Source organism: Papaver somniferum, chloroplast (assembly GCF_003573695.1).
Source record: "Papaver somniferum chloroplast, complete genome".
Classification (NCBI taxonomy): Eukaryota; Viridiplantae; Streptophyta; class Magnoliopsida; order Ranunculales; family Papaveraceae; genus Papaver; species Papaver somniferum.
Window position 1 is genome coordinate 2,501 of NC_029434.1, and position 15,000 is coordinate 17,500.

General features: G+C 35.6%; 10 protein-coding genes and 5 non-coding genes across 15 annotated transcripts in view, besides 1 other annotated feature; 4 read left to right on the forward strand and 11 right to left on the reverse strand. All coding sequences in view use genetic code 11, as the record gives it.

Moving 5' to 3' along the window:
• matK (maturase K) overlaps positions 1-967 on the reverse strand; it is a 1,527-nt gene extending 560 nt beyond the window's left edge. The window contains exon 1 of the mRNA in view: positions 1-967. This exon is cut by the window's left edge and continues 560 nt beyond it. Coding sequence (YP_009234963.1) covers positions 1-967 — 967 coding nt within the window.
• trnK-UUU overlaps positions 1-1,686 on the reverse strand; it is a 2,535-nt gene extending 849 nt beyond the window's left edge. The window contains exon 1 of the tRNA in view: positions 1,650-1,686. This is a non-coding gene — a tRNA (tRNA-Lys). The remainder of the gene's footprint in view (positions 1-1,649) is intronic.
• Positions 1-15,000: part of a sequence feature (large single copy region; LSC) that runs on past both edges of the window.
• rps16 (ribosomal protein S16) lies at positions 2,161-3,273 on the reverse strand. The gene is made up of 2 exons: positions 3,234-3,273; positions 2,161-2,387 (listed from the first exon to the last, which is right to left on the reverse strand). Exons 1-2 carry the CDS (start codon positions 3,271-3,273, stop codon positions 2,161-2,163), a joined length of 267 nt encoding a protein of 88 aa, YP_009234964.1.
• On the reverse strand, positions 4,387-4,457 carry trnQ-UUG. Its single transcript has one exon. It is a non-coding gene; the product is annotated as a tRNA-Gln (tRNA).
• psbK (photosystem II protein K) lies at positions 4,792-4,977 on the forward strand. The gene has a single exon. It carries the CDS (start codon positions 4,792-4,794, stop codon positions 4,975-4,977), a length of 186 nt encoding a protein of 61 aa, YP_009234965.1.
• psbI (photosystem II protein I) lies at positions 5,360-5,470 on the forward strand. The gene has a single exon. The coding sequence runs from the start codon at positions 5,360-5,362 to the stop codon at positions 5,468-5,470; it is 111 nt and encodes a 36-aa protein (YP_009234966.1).
• Positions 5,625-5,712, reverse strand: trnS-GCU. The gene has a single exon. It is a non-coding gene; the product is annotated as a tRNA-Ser (tRNA).
• trnG-UCC lies at positions 6,609-7,361 on the forward strand. The gene is made up of 2 exons: positions 6,609-6,631; positions 7,314-7,361. It is a non-coding gene; the product is annotated as a tRNA-Gly (tRNA).
• Positions 7,504-7,575, forward strand: trnR-UCU. The gene has a single exon. It is a non-coding gene; the product is annotated as a tRNA-Arg (tRNA).
• On the reverse strand, positions 7,686-9,209 carry atpA (ATP synthase CF1 alpha subunit). The gene has a single exon. It carries the CDS (start codon positions 9,207-9,209, stop codon positions 7,686-7,688), a length of 1,524 nt encoding a protein of 507 aa, YP_009234967.1.
• Positions 9,271-10,521, reverse strand: atpF (ATP synthase CF0 B subunit). The gene is made up of 2 exons: positions 10,377-10,521; positions 9,271-9,341 (listed from the first exon to the last, which is right to left on the reverse strand). Exons 1-2 carry the CDS (start codon positions 10,519-10,521, stop codon positions 9,271-9,273), a joined length of 216 nt encoding a protein of 71 aa, YP_009234968.1.
• Positions 10,961-11,206, reverse strand: atpH (ATP synthase CF0 C subunit). The gene has a single exon. It carries the CDS (start codon positions 11,204-11,206, stop codon positions 10,961-10,963), a length of 246 nt encoding a protein of 81 aa, YP_009234969.1.
• On the reverse strand, positions 12,179-12,922 carry atpI (ATP synthase CF0 A subunit). The gene has a single exon. The coding sequence runs from the start codon at positions 12,920-12,922 to the stop codon at positions 12,179-12,181; it is 744 nt and encodes a 247-aa protein (YP_009234970.1).
• rps2 (ribosomal protein S2) lies at positions 13,133-13,843 on the reverse strand. The gene has a single exon. The coding sequence runs from the start codon at positions 13,841-13,843 to the stop codon at positions 13,133-13,135; it is 711 nt and encodes a 236-aa protein (YP_009234971.1).
• The window catches only part of rpoC2 (RNA polymerase beta'' subunit), a 4,164-nt gene continuing 3,193 nt past the window's right edge, over positions 14,030-15,000 (reverse strand). Inside the window, exon 1 of the mRNA in view lies at positions 14,030-15,000. This exon is cut by the window's right edge and continues 3,193 nt beyond it. Coding sequence (YP_009234972.1) covers positions 14,030-15,000 — 971 coding nt within the window.

The window sequence follows — 15,000 nt, forward strand, 5'->3', positions numbered from 1 at the left end:
TAATTCTATCTGGTTGAGACCACAAGGAAAAATTACATTGCCATAAATTTACAAGATTCCATTTCCATTTATTCATCAAAAGAGTACTTCCCTTTGAAGCCAGAATTGATTTTCCTTGATATCTGACATAATGCATAAAAGGATCCTTGAACAACCATAGGAAGGTCTGAAAATCATTACTAAACACTACTACAGGATGCTCCATTTTTCCATAGAAATTTATTCGCTCAAGAAGGATTCTAAAAGATGTTGATCGTAAACGAAAAGATTGTTTGCGGAGAAAAACTAATATGGATTCGCATTCATATACATGAGAATTATATAGGAAGAAGAAAAAGCGTTGATTCTCCTTTGAAAAAAAGGAAATTGCTTTATTTTGAGTAATAAGACTATAGCAATTACGATACTCATGGAGAAAGAATCGCAATAAATGCAAAGAGGGAACATCTTGTATCCAAGAGCGTAGGATTTGAACCAAGATTTCCAAATGGACAGGGTAGGGTATTAGTATATCTGACACATGAGTTAAATGTGATAATTTATCCTCTAAAAAAGGAAATATTGAATGAATGGATCGTAAATGATGAGATTTTTTTATATCCTTTCCTTCTAGAAAAGATACTAATCGTAGTGAAAAAGGAATTTCTACTATGACTGAAAGCCCCTCGGATATCATTTGATAATAAACATTTGGGTTGTGCGCAACAATTTTTTTTTGTTTAGCAACATTTGTCGAAATCATCAAATTAAAATGTTTCTGTTGATACATTTGAGCAATTAAACGTTTCACAAGCAGTGAACTGGATTTATTATCATAACCTACATTTTTCACGGATTCATAAAGAATGGATCCATTTAAACCATGATCATGAGCAAGTGCATAAATATACTCCTGAAAGAGAAGTGGATATAGGAAGTCTTGTTGCCGAGATCTATCTATTTTTGAATATGCTTCTAATTCCTTCATTTAAAATTCGATTTGAAACAAAGGCAAAGGATTTCTTGGGTTCACAAATGATACATAGTGCGATACAGTCAAAACAAGGTATATAATAATAAAAAACTAGACACCTCGGAGACAGATAGGCTAATCAACGGATCCTACCTTTTTTAATCCAATTGATAATGGTTAGAAATCCTTTATTTTTGCAACCCGATCGCTCTTTTGATTTTGGAAAAAATTTATCTTTATCAATATACCCCTTCTTCTACACATTCATCTCCCCTCCATACTATAATGAAGAGATAGTGAATAGTTAGGATTCATAAAAAAATAGATAATCCACGTATAGGAGAACCTTTTACCGCGTTAGGCACTAATATATTTTTAACGTATAATTAGATCGGGTAATCATTCAAATTAAGAACAAAAGCCCGTTGCTTTTTATTTCCCTATAATTGGAGCCGTATGGCTCTATCCATTTATTCACTCGACCCATCCGTGAATTTCTTTTGTCACGCTCCAAGAATTCAAACAATATCTTGTACCGCTCTGATAAGGACGAAAAATTCTCAGAGTTTTGCATTGATACGACATGCTATTTTTTCCATTCATTCCCTTTCAGGATCAGTCGTGGTCTTACAAACTTTACCAATGGTATGGACGAATCCGTTGCTTCATCCAAATGTGTAAAAGAATCTAGCCGCACTTAAAAGCCGAGTACTCTACCGTTGAGTTAGCAACCCAAAGAATATAATTATGGTGTGTAGATACGACCGAAATAAAAGAAGAAATAGATTAGATTGAACGGACACATCAAAGGATTAAACTTACAGCAAATCTAACGAACACTTTTTTATGAAGTAAAAAACAAAACTTATGGGACGTGGATAAATAGATCTATTTATCCACGATCCAATTATATTTGTTCAATACACTATTGTCAATATGAACGTTGAAAACATAAAGAAAAAAAGAAAAAACTCAAATATAACTAAAGGGACAATAAGCAAGCTTAACCCCCTTTTCTTGGTGTCATCCTAACAAAAACCATATCAAGAAAAAATATTTCATTTTTTCGAGAATCGAGAATTTGGGATTATATGAAAGCAATCTAATAGTAAATTCGTATAAATAGAAAATAAAAAGAGTGAAAAAAGAAGAAATTACGGGAAGTTAAGTTCACATTATGGAACCCCCACTTTCTTTTTCTTTGTTCATTATTTAAAGTTCGTTTGATTAACGGGAAGTTCCTTAAACACCTCTGCCTTCTTTGAAATATCATGAACGGTTCCTGTGGGTTGAGCGCCTTTTTCAAGGAAATAGAGAATAGCGGGAACGTTTGAATAAGTTTGATTCTTTATCGGATCGTAAAAACCCACTTTCCGAAGATCTCTTCCTTCTCTTCGGGATCGAACATCAATTGCAACGATTCGATAGATGGCTCATTGGGATAGATGTAGATGAACAACGCCCCCCCTAGAAACGTATAGGAGGTTTTCTCCTCGTACGGCTCGAGAAAGAATGATTTGAATTTATGTATATAGTTCCAAATAGATTGAGAAAATCAGCAAATCCATTAGACTTTTTTTGCATTCCTTTTTTTCTTCCTTCTCGCAGAAAAGAAAAAACCATTCGTACTCATAACTCAAGTTGTATAATTATCAAAGAGCTCAAAGGAAAATCCTTAAGCTTAGGCATTTTATTTATTGAGCTGTCTCTAACCCCCTTGCTTTGTCTTGTTTAGAGTCCATTTTTTATTCCTCGCCCTGACCGAACCTATTGTTGAGACAACAGAAAATGGTGTTTTCTTGTTCCAGGATCCTTTATCGTTGCTTTGAATCATTGGGTTTAGACATTACTTCGGTGATCTTTAATCTTTCAAAACGGCAGCAACATACCTTTTGTGATTTCTTTCTATCGAAGAATCAGATGAAGGATTGATTCCCGTGCGATACACTTTTGTTTTGATCAAAATAGTTTTTTGACAATTCCAAGAAAAGAATTTTCTTTTTTTGAAACGTTTGCTCGAATTGGATCCTTTCGATTTCTATATTGAAGATATACTTACGAAGTTGTTCCGACTTATTGATTGACACTAACCCTAGACCCTTTCCCCTGAGAAATGAATCAAGACTTTCTACTCGAGCTCCATCATGTACTATTTACAACCCAACAAAAAGGGATTGTTCTAGTGAAACAGAACAAACTATGTCGAGCCAAGAGCACCTTCATTCTTTTATAAAATGGTGGATGTAAGAATCCACAACCGATCATGTCCTTCAAGTCGCACGTTGCTTTCTACCACATCGTTTTAAACGAAGTTTTACCATAACTTTCCTCTAGTTTGGAGCCGGTATGGAATTGATTCAATATGGAATCATGAATAGTCATTGGTTCAATCGGCACATAGTAATCTATACTTTCATACTTTCTTTTTCTATATGGAAAGGTCCTTTTTTCTGGAGAAGTCTTCGCAAAGGATTCAATTTAATTAACCCCATCTTTTATTCTATGAGCAAAAGAATTTATACAGAAAATGAAGAAAAAAACGCTTTTCTTTAATCTGCATCTTCAACAGAACAGATTGTTCAAGACGATCAATCATGAAAGATTCAACCTTTCTCGACCAACTAAACTAAAAACACCTAACTAAAAAAAGGGGAGGGTCTTTAATTAAATTTCTAATACCGGAACAAAATGAATATTAAGTATTAACCAAAGAAATGGGTCCAATGAACTGGAAAGGCCAGAAATGAGTCGATAGAATTAAAATTAACAAATCTCACATCTCTTCGAGAACCAAAGATCGATAAAACATCATTAAAAGCGTTTCGTTTTTAAAATTTTATATTTAAATATCAATAGAATCTTTCTTATTTTATCGTGAAAGAAATTAAAAGATTTCGCAATCAGATCATAGCCAGTAGTTAAAAAAGTTTAATAGATATCTCATTTCCGACTCAATCACCCATAGATTTTGAATGAATCATTATCTCGGTGATGGAATGAAAATTTAATTAGTCCCAAGAGCCCCTTCTTGTTTAGTTTAGACTTCCAAGATCCCCAGAGAATTAATAACTAATAACTGGACTCCCCTGTTTACTTTAGATATAGGGGAAGTAAGGTAGAGTTTTTTCGCATTTTCACTTTGAATGCCTTATTTTTTTGATTCAAAGACCATAAAGTCTTTCTAAGCAACTAGGAATATCGACGGAATAGGCAGACACGGAAGAGCCCATCTAATTTTGAAATTCAACTATTGAGCTATTTCCTAGTCAGGTAGGATAGGAAATAGATTTTGCTCTATCGGCATGTCATTTGCCCTGGGTTGTTTTGCGAGAAAAAAGGGAAAGATATGATTCAGAAAAGAATCAGTAGAACTAAGCTAAGAAAAAAGGATTCGATTTTATTCAACATTACACTTTGAACCTAATTGGACTGCTCTGGGACGGAAGGATTCGAACCTCCGAGTCGCGGGACCAAAACCCGTTGCCTTACCGCTTGGCCACGCCCCATTTATATTTATATTTGACACCAATAAACACTAATATCCGTATTGTTTATTCGTCAATTCCCACCCAAATCTCTATGGAATAGAGTAGATTGTTGCTAGGATTTCATGCATATAGTTGTAGAATTTAACTTAATTTATTGATCATTACAGAGAATTAAATTAAGATATTGTATGAAAGTATGACTCCTTCTGTTCTCGGTTGAGAAGTGAAGGATTTGTGATTGAGCAAGTAAAAAAAAAAAAGAATTTTGATCTACCTTACTTTCTTCGTTTTTTTCCTTAATATCAATAACTCAATCAAAATACAATTATCTCCAAGAAGGAAATGTTTGTTATGCTTAATATCTTTAGTTTGATCTGTATCTGTCTTAATTCTGCCCTTCATTCGAGTAGTTTTTTCTTCGCCAAATTGCCCGAGGCTTATGCGGTTTTTAATCCAATTGTAGATGTTATGCCAGTAATACCTGTGCTCTTTCTTCTCTTAGCCCTTGTTTGGCAAGCTGCTGTAAGTTTTCGATGATATTTTTTTCCTACTGTTCTACCAACATGTATGATTTTTTCGATAAAAAAAGATTATAACAATTAAAAAGATCAGCTAAGTCTTACATTCTGAACCCTCGATCCAAACATTTTTATTCTTGGATAATTGCGAGAAATCTGGATCACCTCCCCAACTTGACCTTCTACTTCAAGGGCCCTATTAAATTTAGGGTCCCCCACAATATAGAATTGGGTCATAAAAAAGCCTTTCCGTAACGAAAGAATCTTATTACAAAAGAATTTCTAAAAATTACTTTCTTTTTGAGAAACTACTTCGTTTCTTGGTGTAAAAAGAGGATATGTGGTATAAAAAAGGATAGTCTATTCCCCTTTTTTACAAAAATGATCTTGGAGATTGTGTAATGCTTACTCTCAAACTCTTTGTTTACACAGTAGTGATATTCTTTGTTTCTCTTTTTATCTTCGGATTCCTATCTAATGATCCAGGACGTAATCCTGGACGTGAGGAATAAAAAAGAGGAAGAGGAAAAAACCTTTTTCTTGCTTGTTGGTTTATTCATTTTCTTATTTTTTTTATTGCAGACATTTAACTATGAGAAAATAAGATAAAATGAAAGGGTCTCGGTCTTTTTTTGAATGCAAAAAAAAGCAAGTCATCGAAGGAAACGGAAAGAGAGGGATTCGAACCCTCGGTACAAATAAATCGTACAACGGATTAGCAATCCGCCGCTTTAGTCCACTCAGCCATCTCTCCAAATTGAAAAAATTACTATGTTACGCTTGAAGCCAAAAATTCTTTATTTCTTCTTTCACTCTATTCTATAGATAGATAAGATAGATACAAATTGGATTAGCAATCCAACTCGAATTTCATTTCGATAATGGGTATATCTTCCATAGAAAGAAAAACGGAATCTCCCCCCTTTTTTAGCCGAAAGCTACTTTTATTCCCCGGCCTGGTCAGTACCTAGCCGGGCCATTTCTTACTTTATTCCAACGCAATGAATGATAGATCAACTCATTTCTCTGATTTGAAAACAAAAAGACTTGTTATTGAAACAACAACGACAGGAACACATAAGACTATTTCCAATCTTATGGTATAGGATAGAAGTGTCTTTGCATTTTTTCTCAATTTTGAAAAAGAGGGACCTATCCTATTTCTTAATATTATAACTATAATTTCGTTATTTCTTCAAGGGCAGTCTTTATTTGAAGACTTGAGTTGAGTCCATAAAAAAGACTCCGGGTTTTTATACTAGATCCAGTTGATTGGCTCGAATTCCTAAAATTTACCAGCGGAATATGAATAAAATAAATAGGGAAAGGGTATCTTCAAAAAATGAAAGAATCAAACTTTCTCTCTTTTTTGATAAAATTTTTTATTTGCTTGTAAAGTATTGGAGGGTTGAAAAAACGGAGCTACGGACTCTGACACAATTTTTTGTGACTTCAGTGGCTCTTTAAAGAACTCCCAGCAAAAAAAAAGATATAATCTTTTTTTTATAAAACTTCTTTTCCTACCTCATCTAGTTCTACCGACAAAAAGCGTCAACGCTCCAATTTAATAATTATATTCTGATCCTATCTTTATTATGTAGGATTCCCTTGTTCGACAAAGATTCCATTCATATACAATAATCAATTGTAGCGGGTATAGTTTAGTGGTAAAAGTGTGATTCGTTCTATTAATCCCTTAAATAGTTAAGGGGTCTTTCGGTTAATTTGTATTCCGATCAAAAACTTTCTTTCTTAAAAGGATTTTATCCTTTACCTCTCAATGAAAGATTTGAGGAAGAATATACATTCTCGTGATTTGTATCCAAGGGTCAATTCAAAATTGAAAATTGGATTATGGAATTGCGAAGCATAATTTTTTTTTAGTTGGATCAAAACTTCCAATTGAATGAGTATGAATAAAGGGTCCATGGATAAAGAAAAAAGTGTATTTCAATCGTAACTAGATCTTCCATTTTTTCTTTGTAGAAGGGAAATTGAAGCGAAATAGCTATTAAATGATGACTTTGTTTTACTAGGGCCATCAACATATTGTTTCAGCTCGGTGGAAACACAACTCTTTTCCTCAGGATTCGCACAGTAGAAATAGAGAACGAAATAACTAGAAGTATTTGTTAGAATTACCCCCTTCTAGAGGGATCATCTATAAAGCGAGTTGTTTTGAATGTATTCAGACAAAAAAGCTAACATAGGTGTTATGGGTCGAAATTTTTTTTTACAACTTAGATTTGGGAATCTATCCATTTTCCATAAAGGAGCCGAATGAAACCAAAGTTTCATGTTCGGTTTTGAATTAGAGACGTCAAAAAGAAAGGCTGAATCGACGTCGACTATAACCCCTAGCCTTCCAAGCTAACGATGCGGGTTCGATTCCCGCTACCCGCTCCATTTTAATTCTGATATACGCATCATTAATGTAAATACGCATATTTCTTTCCTAAATTATTTCACAAAAGAATCTGGTTCCTTTTTTACAAACAGTAAGATAGTAAAGGAAAAATAAAAAGATAAAATACGGAATGAAAAGGCGTCCATTGTCTAATGGATAGGACAGAGGTCTTCTAAACCTTTGGTATAGGTTCAAATCCTATTGGACGCAATTTATTTCCATCTATTTTTTTATCTTTTTATGTCAAGACAGATATTTTGAATGATTTAAATAAGAAACGTTTATCGACGATTTAGATTTACTAAGAGTAATCAACTTCTTTATGCTTGTTCCTGAAGTAGAAACCGTTCCATCTGTTCCTTAATAGCTTCCTTCAAAAGAACTTCTGCTTCCTCCGGAAATTTCTTGGTAGAAGATATGATTTCTTGCAATTGAGGTTTATTCGTTTTTAAGTAAGTACGTAATTGAACGAGGAATTTCTTTACCTGATCTATTTCTAACGAATCAAGATACCCATTCGTTCCAGTATAAATAGTCATTACCTGTTCTTCCACGGTGAGAGGAGCCGATTGGGCTTGTTTGAGCAATTCACGTAATCGTTGACCTCTTGCCAATTGATTCTGAGTTGCTTTATCGAGATCAGAAGCAAATTGTGCAAAGGCTTCTAACTCTGCGAATTGAGCCAGCTCCAATTTTAATTTGCCAGCTACTTGTTTCATGGCTTTAATTTGCGCCGCAGATCCTACTCTGGAAACAGAAATCCCCACATTTATAGCAGGTCGGATTCCGGCATTGAATAGATCGGCGGATAAGAATATTTGTCCATCTGTAATGGAAATTACGTTGGTAGGGATATAAGCCGAAACATCCCCAGATTGAGTCTCTACTATTGGTAAAGCAGTCATACTTCCTTCACCTAAAAGAGTACTTAATTTAGCGGCTCTTTCCAAAAGGCGTGAATGCAAATAAAAAACATCTCCTGGATAAGCTTCGCGGCCTGGGGGTCTCCGTAATAGAAGAGACATTTGACGATAAGCTTGTGCTTGTTTGGAGGGATCATCATAAATGATTGAAGTATGTCGTTCACGGTACATAAAATATTCAGCCAGAGCCGCTCCTGTATAAGGGGCGAGGTATTGTAATGTAGCAGGTGAGTCTGCCATTTCGGCTACCACAATAGTATAATCCATTGCCCCCCGTTCCTGGAAAGTAGTCACTACCTGAGCTACAGAAGACGCTTTTTGACCAATAGCTACATAAACACATACTACATTTTGCCCTTTTTGATTGAGAACAGTATCCGTGGCTACTGCTGTTTTACCGGTCTGCCTGTCCCCAATAATTAATTCTCGTTGGCCGCGCCCTACAGGGATCATCGAATCAATAGCAATAAGTCCCGTTTGAAGAGGCTCATATACAGAACGTCTTGAAATAATACCTGGAGCGGGAGATTCAATTAACCGGGATTCAGAAGATGAAATTTCACCCCTACCATCAATAGGTTTAGCCAGAGCATTTACAACACGACCCAAATAAGCTTCGCTCACAGGGATCTGAGCAATTCGTCCCGTTGCTTTTACAGAACTTCCCTCTTGTATCATTAAACCGTCACCCATTAATACAACACCAACATTATTTGATTCCAAATTAAGAGCAATGCCTATTGTACCTTCTTCAAATTCTACTAATTCTCCTGCCATTACTTCATCAAGACCATGAATACGAGCTATACCGTCGCCTACTTGAAGTACGGTGCCGGTATTCACAACCTTTACTTCTCTATTATATTGTTCAATACGTTCACGGATAATAGTACTAATTTCGTCGGCTCTAATAGTTGCCATGAGTCTTTCTTAATTCTTTTTTAGAAGCAAAGGAAAAAAATAATGCCTGCAGTACAAAGGACTAATCGGTTATTTCTTTCATCGCCCCAAACATGCCAATATTAGCATTGATGGTGCGTAAATGTAACTCGCTGTTCAAACAACTATTCAGAGTTCCTAGAGCTCCTTGTAAGGCTTGTTGGAAAACTCGTTGTCGGACTTGATTAATCGCTTTTTGTTGTTCAAACTGAATGGTTTCGTTTTTGTAATTTTCTAATTGTACCAAATTATTATAAGTTGAATTAATCAAATTTGATTTTTCTCGTTCTATCTCAGAATATCCATTCACTCGAAATTGATCGGCTTCCATTTCCACTTTTCGTAAGCGGGCCCTGGCTTTTTCCAGCTGTTCAATGGCCCCTTCACGTAATTCTTCTGAATTTCGAATAGTACTCAAGATCCTCTGTTTTCGATTATCTAATAAATCACTTAATGAAAGTAGATTATCTTCCCATTCATTTCAAAACTTCCACGATCTCTTCCCGAACCAAACATGAATCTTTCGATTCATTTGGCTCTCACGCTCAGTTACTTATAAGGGATTCCATTTTTTTTATGTAATGAGCCTATCCTCTCTTCTCTGTTCGTATTCCAAAATATCAAAACGGATCATTGATCCACGACCATAATATTTGGAGGACTCTTCCGACCAGACAAAAATCTGTAATTATCGGCAAAGTTGTTTTTTTCTTAAAATCCAAAAAATGCTTCTTACTTTAATACATAGGTCGTCGATTCGGCATTGAAAAAAGGGATCCTTCCTTTTTCCAGTAACAGGTTCAAATCGTTTTATCGATATGAGTGTTCTATATCGAAAAAATTGCCTACTTTTTTTGAAACCATTTCCATACTAACATAGTGGTAGAAAGAGTACCATGTTGCGCCTAGACTTCAAACGGTTTAGCTTTAACCATGTTAATAGTTCCACATTATTGGTTGATAGAGAATCAAAGTGTATTTACTTTACCAATGAGTCGCGAAATGCTATGGTTCTTACATATGATTTCTTCACTTATTCAGAAGTAATTCGCGAGATCGTGCACCCTTCATTTACCTAGTTTAGTTCTAAAGAAAAAAGAAAGTGCAGCTGGTTAGATCCAGCCTATTCTTGAAATAAACAACCCGCACACACTCCCTTTCCAAAAAAGATCAATACACCAAGTACTACACTTAGATTTATTGGATTTGTTGCTAAAATATCGGTATTAAACCCGAAACTCCCGGCGGATGGCCAGTGACCCAAAGAAACGAAAGAATCGGTTACATTTTTCATATGATCTCCTCTTATAGATAGGACTAACAAAATCAAACAGAGTTTGTATCAATTCGTCCCTTTTTTTATTGTTTGATTTATTCTTTTTTTTTCCTTTTTTTTACATAGATTTTATTATTCCATTTTGAAATTTTTTTGATATTTCAATTGAGGTTCCCACTCAGAAACACACTTATTAGAATTAGGTCCAGATCTCATGTCAGTTGTGAAATACCTCATCTTTTGCAACGCTTTCTAAAAAAAAGGGTTTCATTGGACTAAGAACGGGAAGGAAGAAAGCGAGTAGGTCTGCTAATTCCTCATCCTCAAATCAGTCCTTCCCACGGATATTGTCTCAATCAAAAAGTGATTGTAGGAGTAAAATCTTGATAGAATTCAAAAAAGCAGGTGGGAAATCCAGGGCAATCAAATTTAGAAAAAAAACTTTCTATTCTTAGGATTAAACAAAAGGATTCGCAAATAAAAGTGCTAATGCCACAACCAACCCATAAATTGTTAAAGCTTCCATAAAAGCCAGACTCAGCAATAAAGTACCTCGTATTTTACCCTCTGCCTCTGGTTGTCTCGCAATACCTTCTACGGCTTGTCCCGCAGCAGTACCTTGACCAACTCCGGGTCCAATAGAAGCAAGCCCTACGGCCAATCCAGCAGCAATAACGGAAGCGGCAGAAATCAGTGGATTCATGGTAAGCTCCTCGCACCAAAATAAATAAATGGTTAATGATACAATCAAAACCAATAAAGAATGCCTTATGATTCCATTACTAAGATATATCCAATTGAAGTAATTATATTATTGAATCGTCAGAACTACTTCGATTTCTCGTTTTTCGTTCCCATCCATCGAGTCTTTATCAATTATCAATCCATAGGCCCAAGTTCTTCCATTTTTTAGTTCCAAAGCATTCTTTCAATTCTTCGTGATTTTTCTCTTCTATATGCTCTTGGTTTCATGTGTTTATTCATTCGTCACAGACGAAATGGAAGGACTTCTATTGGAATCCTCATCTAAATTCATAGTGGGATCGTAAAGGAAATAAGATCTATGGATAGTTCATATATAACTAGTCAATATCTAATATCACATATACATATGTTTCTTCCATAGTGTAAACCAACTATTTCATTCTCATCTTATATGCATTCGGATTCTAGAAAAACATACACAACAATTGGTTTATAGCCATTACATACACCTAAGTCGACCCCCCAACCTCTTTTTTATGAAGCCCATTTGTCACTTCCTCTTTGCCCTTTAGTTATCATTATCCCGTATGAATCCAAATAGGCGGGTTGGTTGGTTCATTATCATTAGCCCAAATCATTATCATTACATATCAATACAATATCAGGATTTGGTTGATGGAATTGCATGGAATTAATTCAAATTTTGGACAATCCTTGAATTAAATCAAATTAAATGGCAATCCATCGTTCTATAGAACATCGTTTTTGTTTAATCACACATAAAAACTAGATAGCATAACAATTTGGATTCAAGTTATGAACCCTAATATAATTAGAATCTTGTAATTGAATGAACAAATAGAAGTGGGGGTATGACATCAATGCGCCAAGAATCTTAGGAAAAAGATCTTTTAGATCTCTTTCCTTTATTTTTAATTTTGAATTCCCGAATATCAATCAGAAAAGCTAGTTAATGATGACCTTCCATGGATTCGCCTATATACGCCGCGGCTAAAGTTGCAAAAATAAGAGCTTGAATCCCGCTTGTAAATAATCCAAGGAACATGACAGGTATAGGAACCACTAAAGGTACTAAAGAAACAAGAACAACAACTACTAATTCATCAGCCAATATATTCCCGAAAAGCCGAAAACTTAGTGATAAGGGTTTTGTGAAATCTTCTAGGATGTTAATTGGTAAAAGGATTGGAGTTGGTTGAATGTATTTACCGAAATAACCCAATCCTTTTTTGGTAAGACCCGCATAGAAATATGCCACGGACGTGAGTAAAGCTAAAGCAACGGTAGTATTTATATCATTCGTAGGTGCGGCTAACTCCCCATGAGGTAACTGTATTATTTTCCAAGGTAAAAGAGCCCCTGACCAGTTAGAAACAAAAATAAATAGGAACATAGTTCCAATAAAGGGAACCCAAGGACCATACTCTTCTCCAATCTGAGTTTTGCTCAAGTCTCGAATGAATTCAAGGACATATTCGAAGAAATTCTGACCATTGGTCGGAATAGTTTGTGGGTTCCGAACAGCTATAGCAGCTGAACCTAATAAGATAGCAATTACGACCCATGACGTAATAAGGACTTGGGCATGGACTTGGAAACCACCTATTTGCCAATAGAAATGTTGGCCTACTTCCACACCGGATATATCGTATAGCCCTTTTAATGTGTTGACGGAACATGGTAGCACATTCATATTGTCCTCTGGCAGAAATAGAACTTAAAAAGGAATTATTTTGATTCCACTATCTCTTTCTCAACTCGTCTACTTGAATCATCTTTTTCGGATATCAAGTAATCACATAATATCCCCAGCTTTTTTATCTCTTTTTTGGTATTCAGAATATAGTAACCGATTCAAAAAATCTATGGAGTTCTCGAAGTAATTGACTTATCTTATTATTAATCAACGATTTGGGATATAGCTAGAACGGCCCTCACAAATAGCGAATACTAATTTGTTAAGGATTAATCGGATTGAAGCTATAGCGTCATCATTGGCTGGAATCGAAATATCTGCGAGATCCGGGTCACAATTTGTATCGATTAAACAAATCGTTGGAATTCCCAAAGTTACACATTCTCGAAGAGCCGTATATTCTTCTTGCTGATCAACGATGATTACAATATCGGGTAACCCCGTCATATATTTGATCCCACCCAGATATGTTTGCAAGTGATATAATTGTCTCTTCAACATTGCTGCATCTCGTTTTGGAAGGCGGTTGAGTCTTCCCTTCTTTTGTTCCGCTCTCAAATCCCTGAACTTATGAAGTCTCGTTTCTGTAGTGGACCAATTCGTTAACATACCACCGAGCCATTTTTTATTAACATAATGACACCGAGCCCTTATTGCAGCCGATGCTACTAAATCAACTGCTTTATTTTTGGTACCAACTATTAAGAATTGCTTTCCCTTACTTGCTGCATCAAAAACTAAATCACAAGCTTCTGATAAAAAGCGAGCAGTTCTAGTAAGATTTATAATATGAATACCTTTACGCTTTGCAGAGATGTAAGGTGCCATTCTAGGATTCCATTTCCTAGTACCATGACCAAAATGAACTCCTGCTTCCATCATCTCTTCCAAATTAATGTTCCAATATCTTCTTGTCATTTCTCCCCACGCTTCCCCGTTTTTTAAGAGATAAGATACCCTAAATACTAAATAAATAATTGTTCCGATGGAACCTTTTACCAGAGATTGACCCTTGATACACAGGCCAAGCCATAAATTCCTTTCTATTCACTATTATCTTTAGACCAGATAGTTTAAAGTTAAGGTAAAAGGATGAATCTGCTCTTAGGAATCATTAAATCCCGTAAATAATTGTTCTGATGGATCGTGGATATTCTTTGGGATGTAAGAATCAAATAATTCTTTGTGTTGGAACAAAATATCTCTAAACCCCCCTCGGAATAGGTTATTCTTTTTTATTTCAAAAGGGATATTGCTGTGTTGCCTTGAATGATACACTAATCCTTTGAATCCGGTACCAACAGGTATCATCCCCCCCAGAACAACGTTCTCCTTCAGACCTTTCAACCAATCGATACGACCTCGTAGAGCGGCTTTTGCTAAAACTCGAGCAGTTTCTTGAAAACTCGCCTCGGATATGAAACTTTGAGTATTCAGAGACGCCCTCGTTATTCCCAATAAGACGGCTCTATAACAGATCGCTTCTTCCAAAGCGCGTCCCGTTCGTTCCGCTCGCAATAATCCAATAAGTTCTCCGGGTAAAAAAACATTAGACATTCCATCTTCCGAAACCAAAACTTTTGATGTTATTTGACGCACAATAATTTCTATATGCCTATTGTGGATTTGCACCCCCTGGGATCGATAAACTTTTTGAATCTTATTAACCAAAGAGATACGACTTTGTGCTATGGTTAACTCTGCGCCAATCAAAAACCCCCAAGGAATTCCAAGAATTCTTGTTATACGTTCGTTCCAACCTTCAACCCGTTTTTCTAGGTTCATTGATATTGAATCAAGCGATCGCACTTCTAAAACCTGTTCCACTTTTGGAAGACCCTGCGTTATATCACCAGATCTCGATTTTTCATATATAAATGTAACTAATGTATCTCCTTCAGAAAGGGTTTCACCATAATGTCCATGGACGGTTGCTCCTGGCGTAGCCAAGTAGGGTTTGGCCGATCTTATTACTAAAGAGCCAACACGAATAATTAGAACCTGACCCGCTTTGAGGCGTGGTCCATATTTGGATATACATACATTTTCACAAATAAACTGTCCAAGGTTAATTA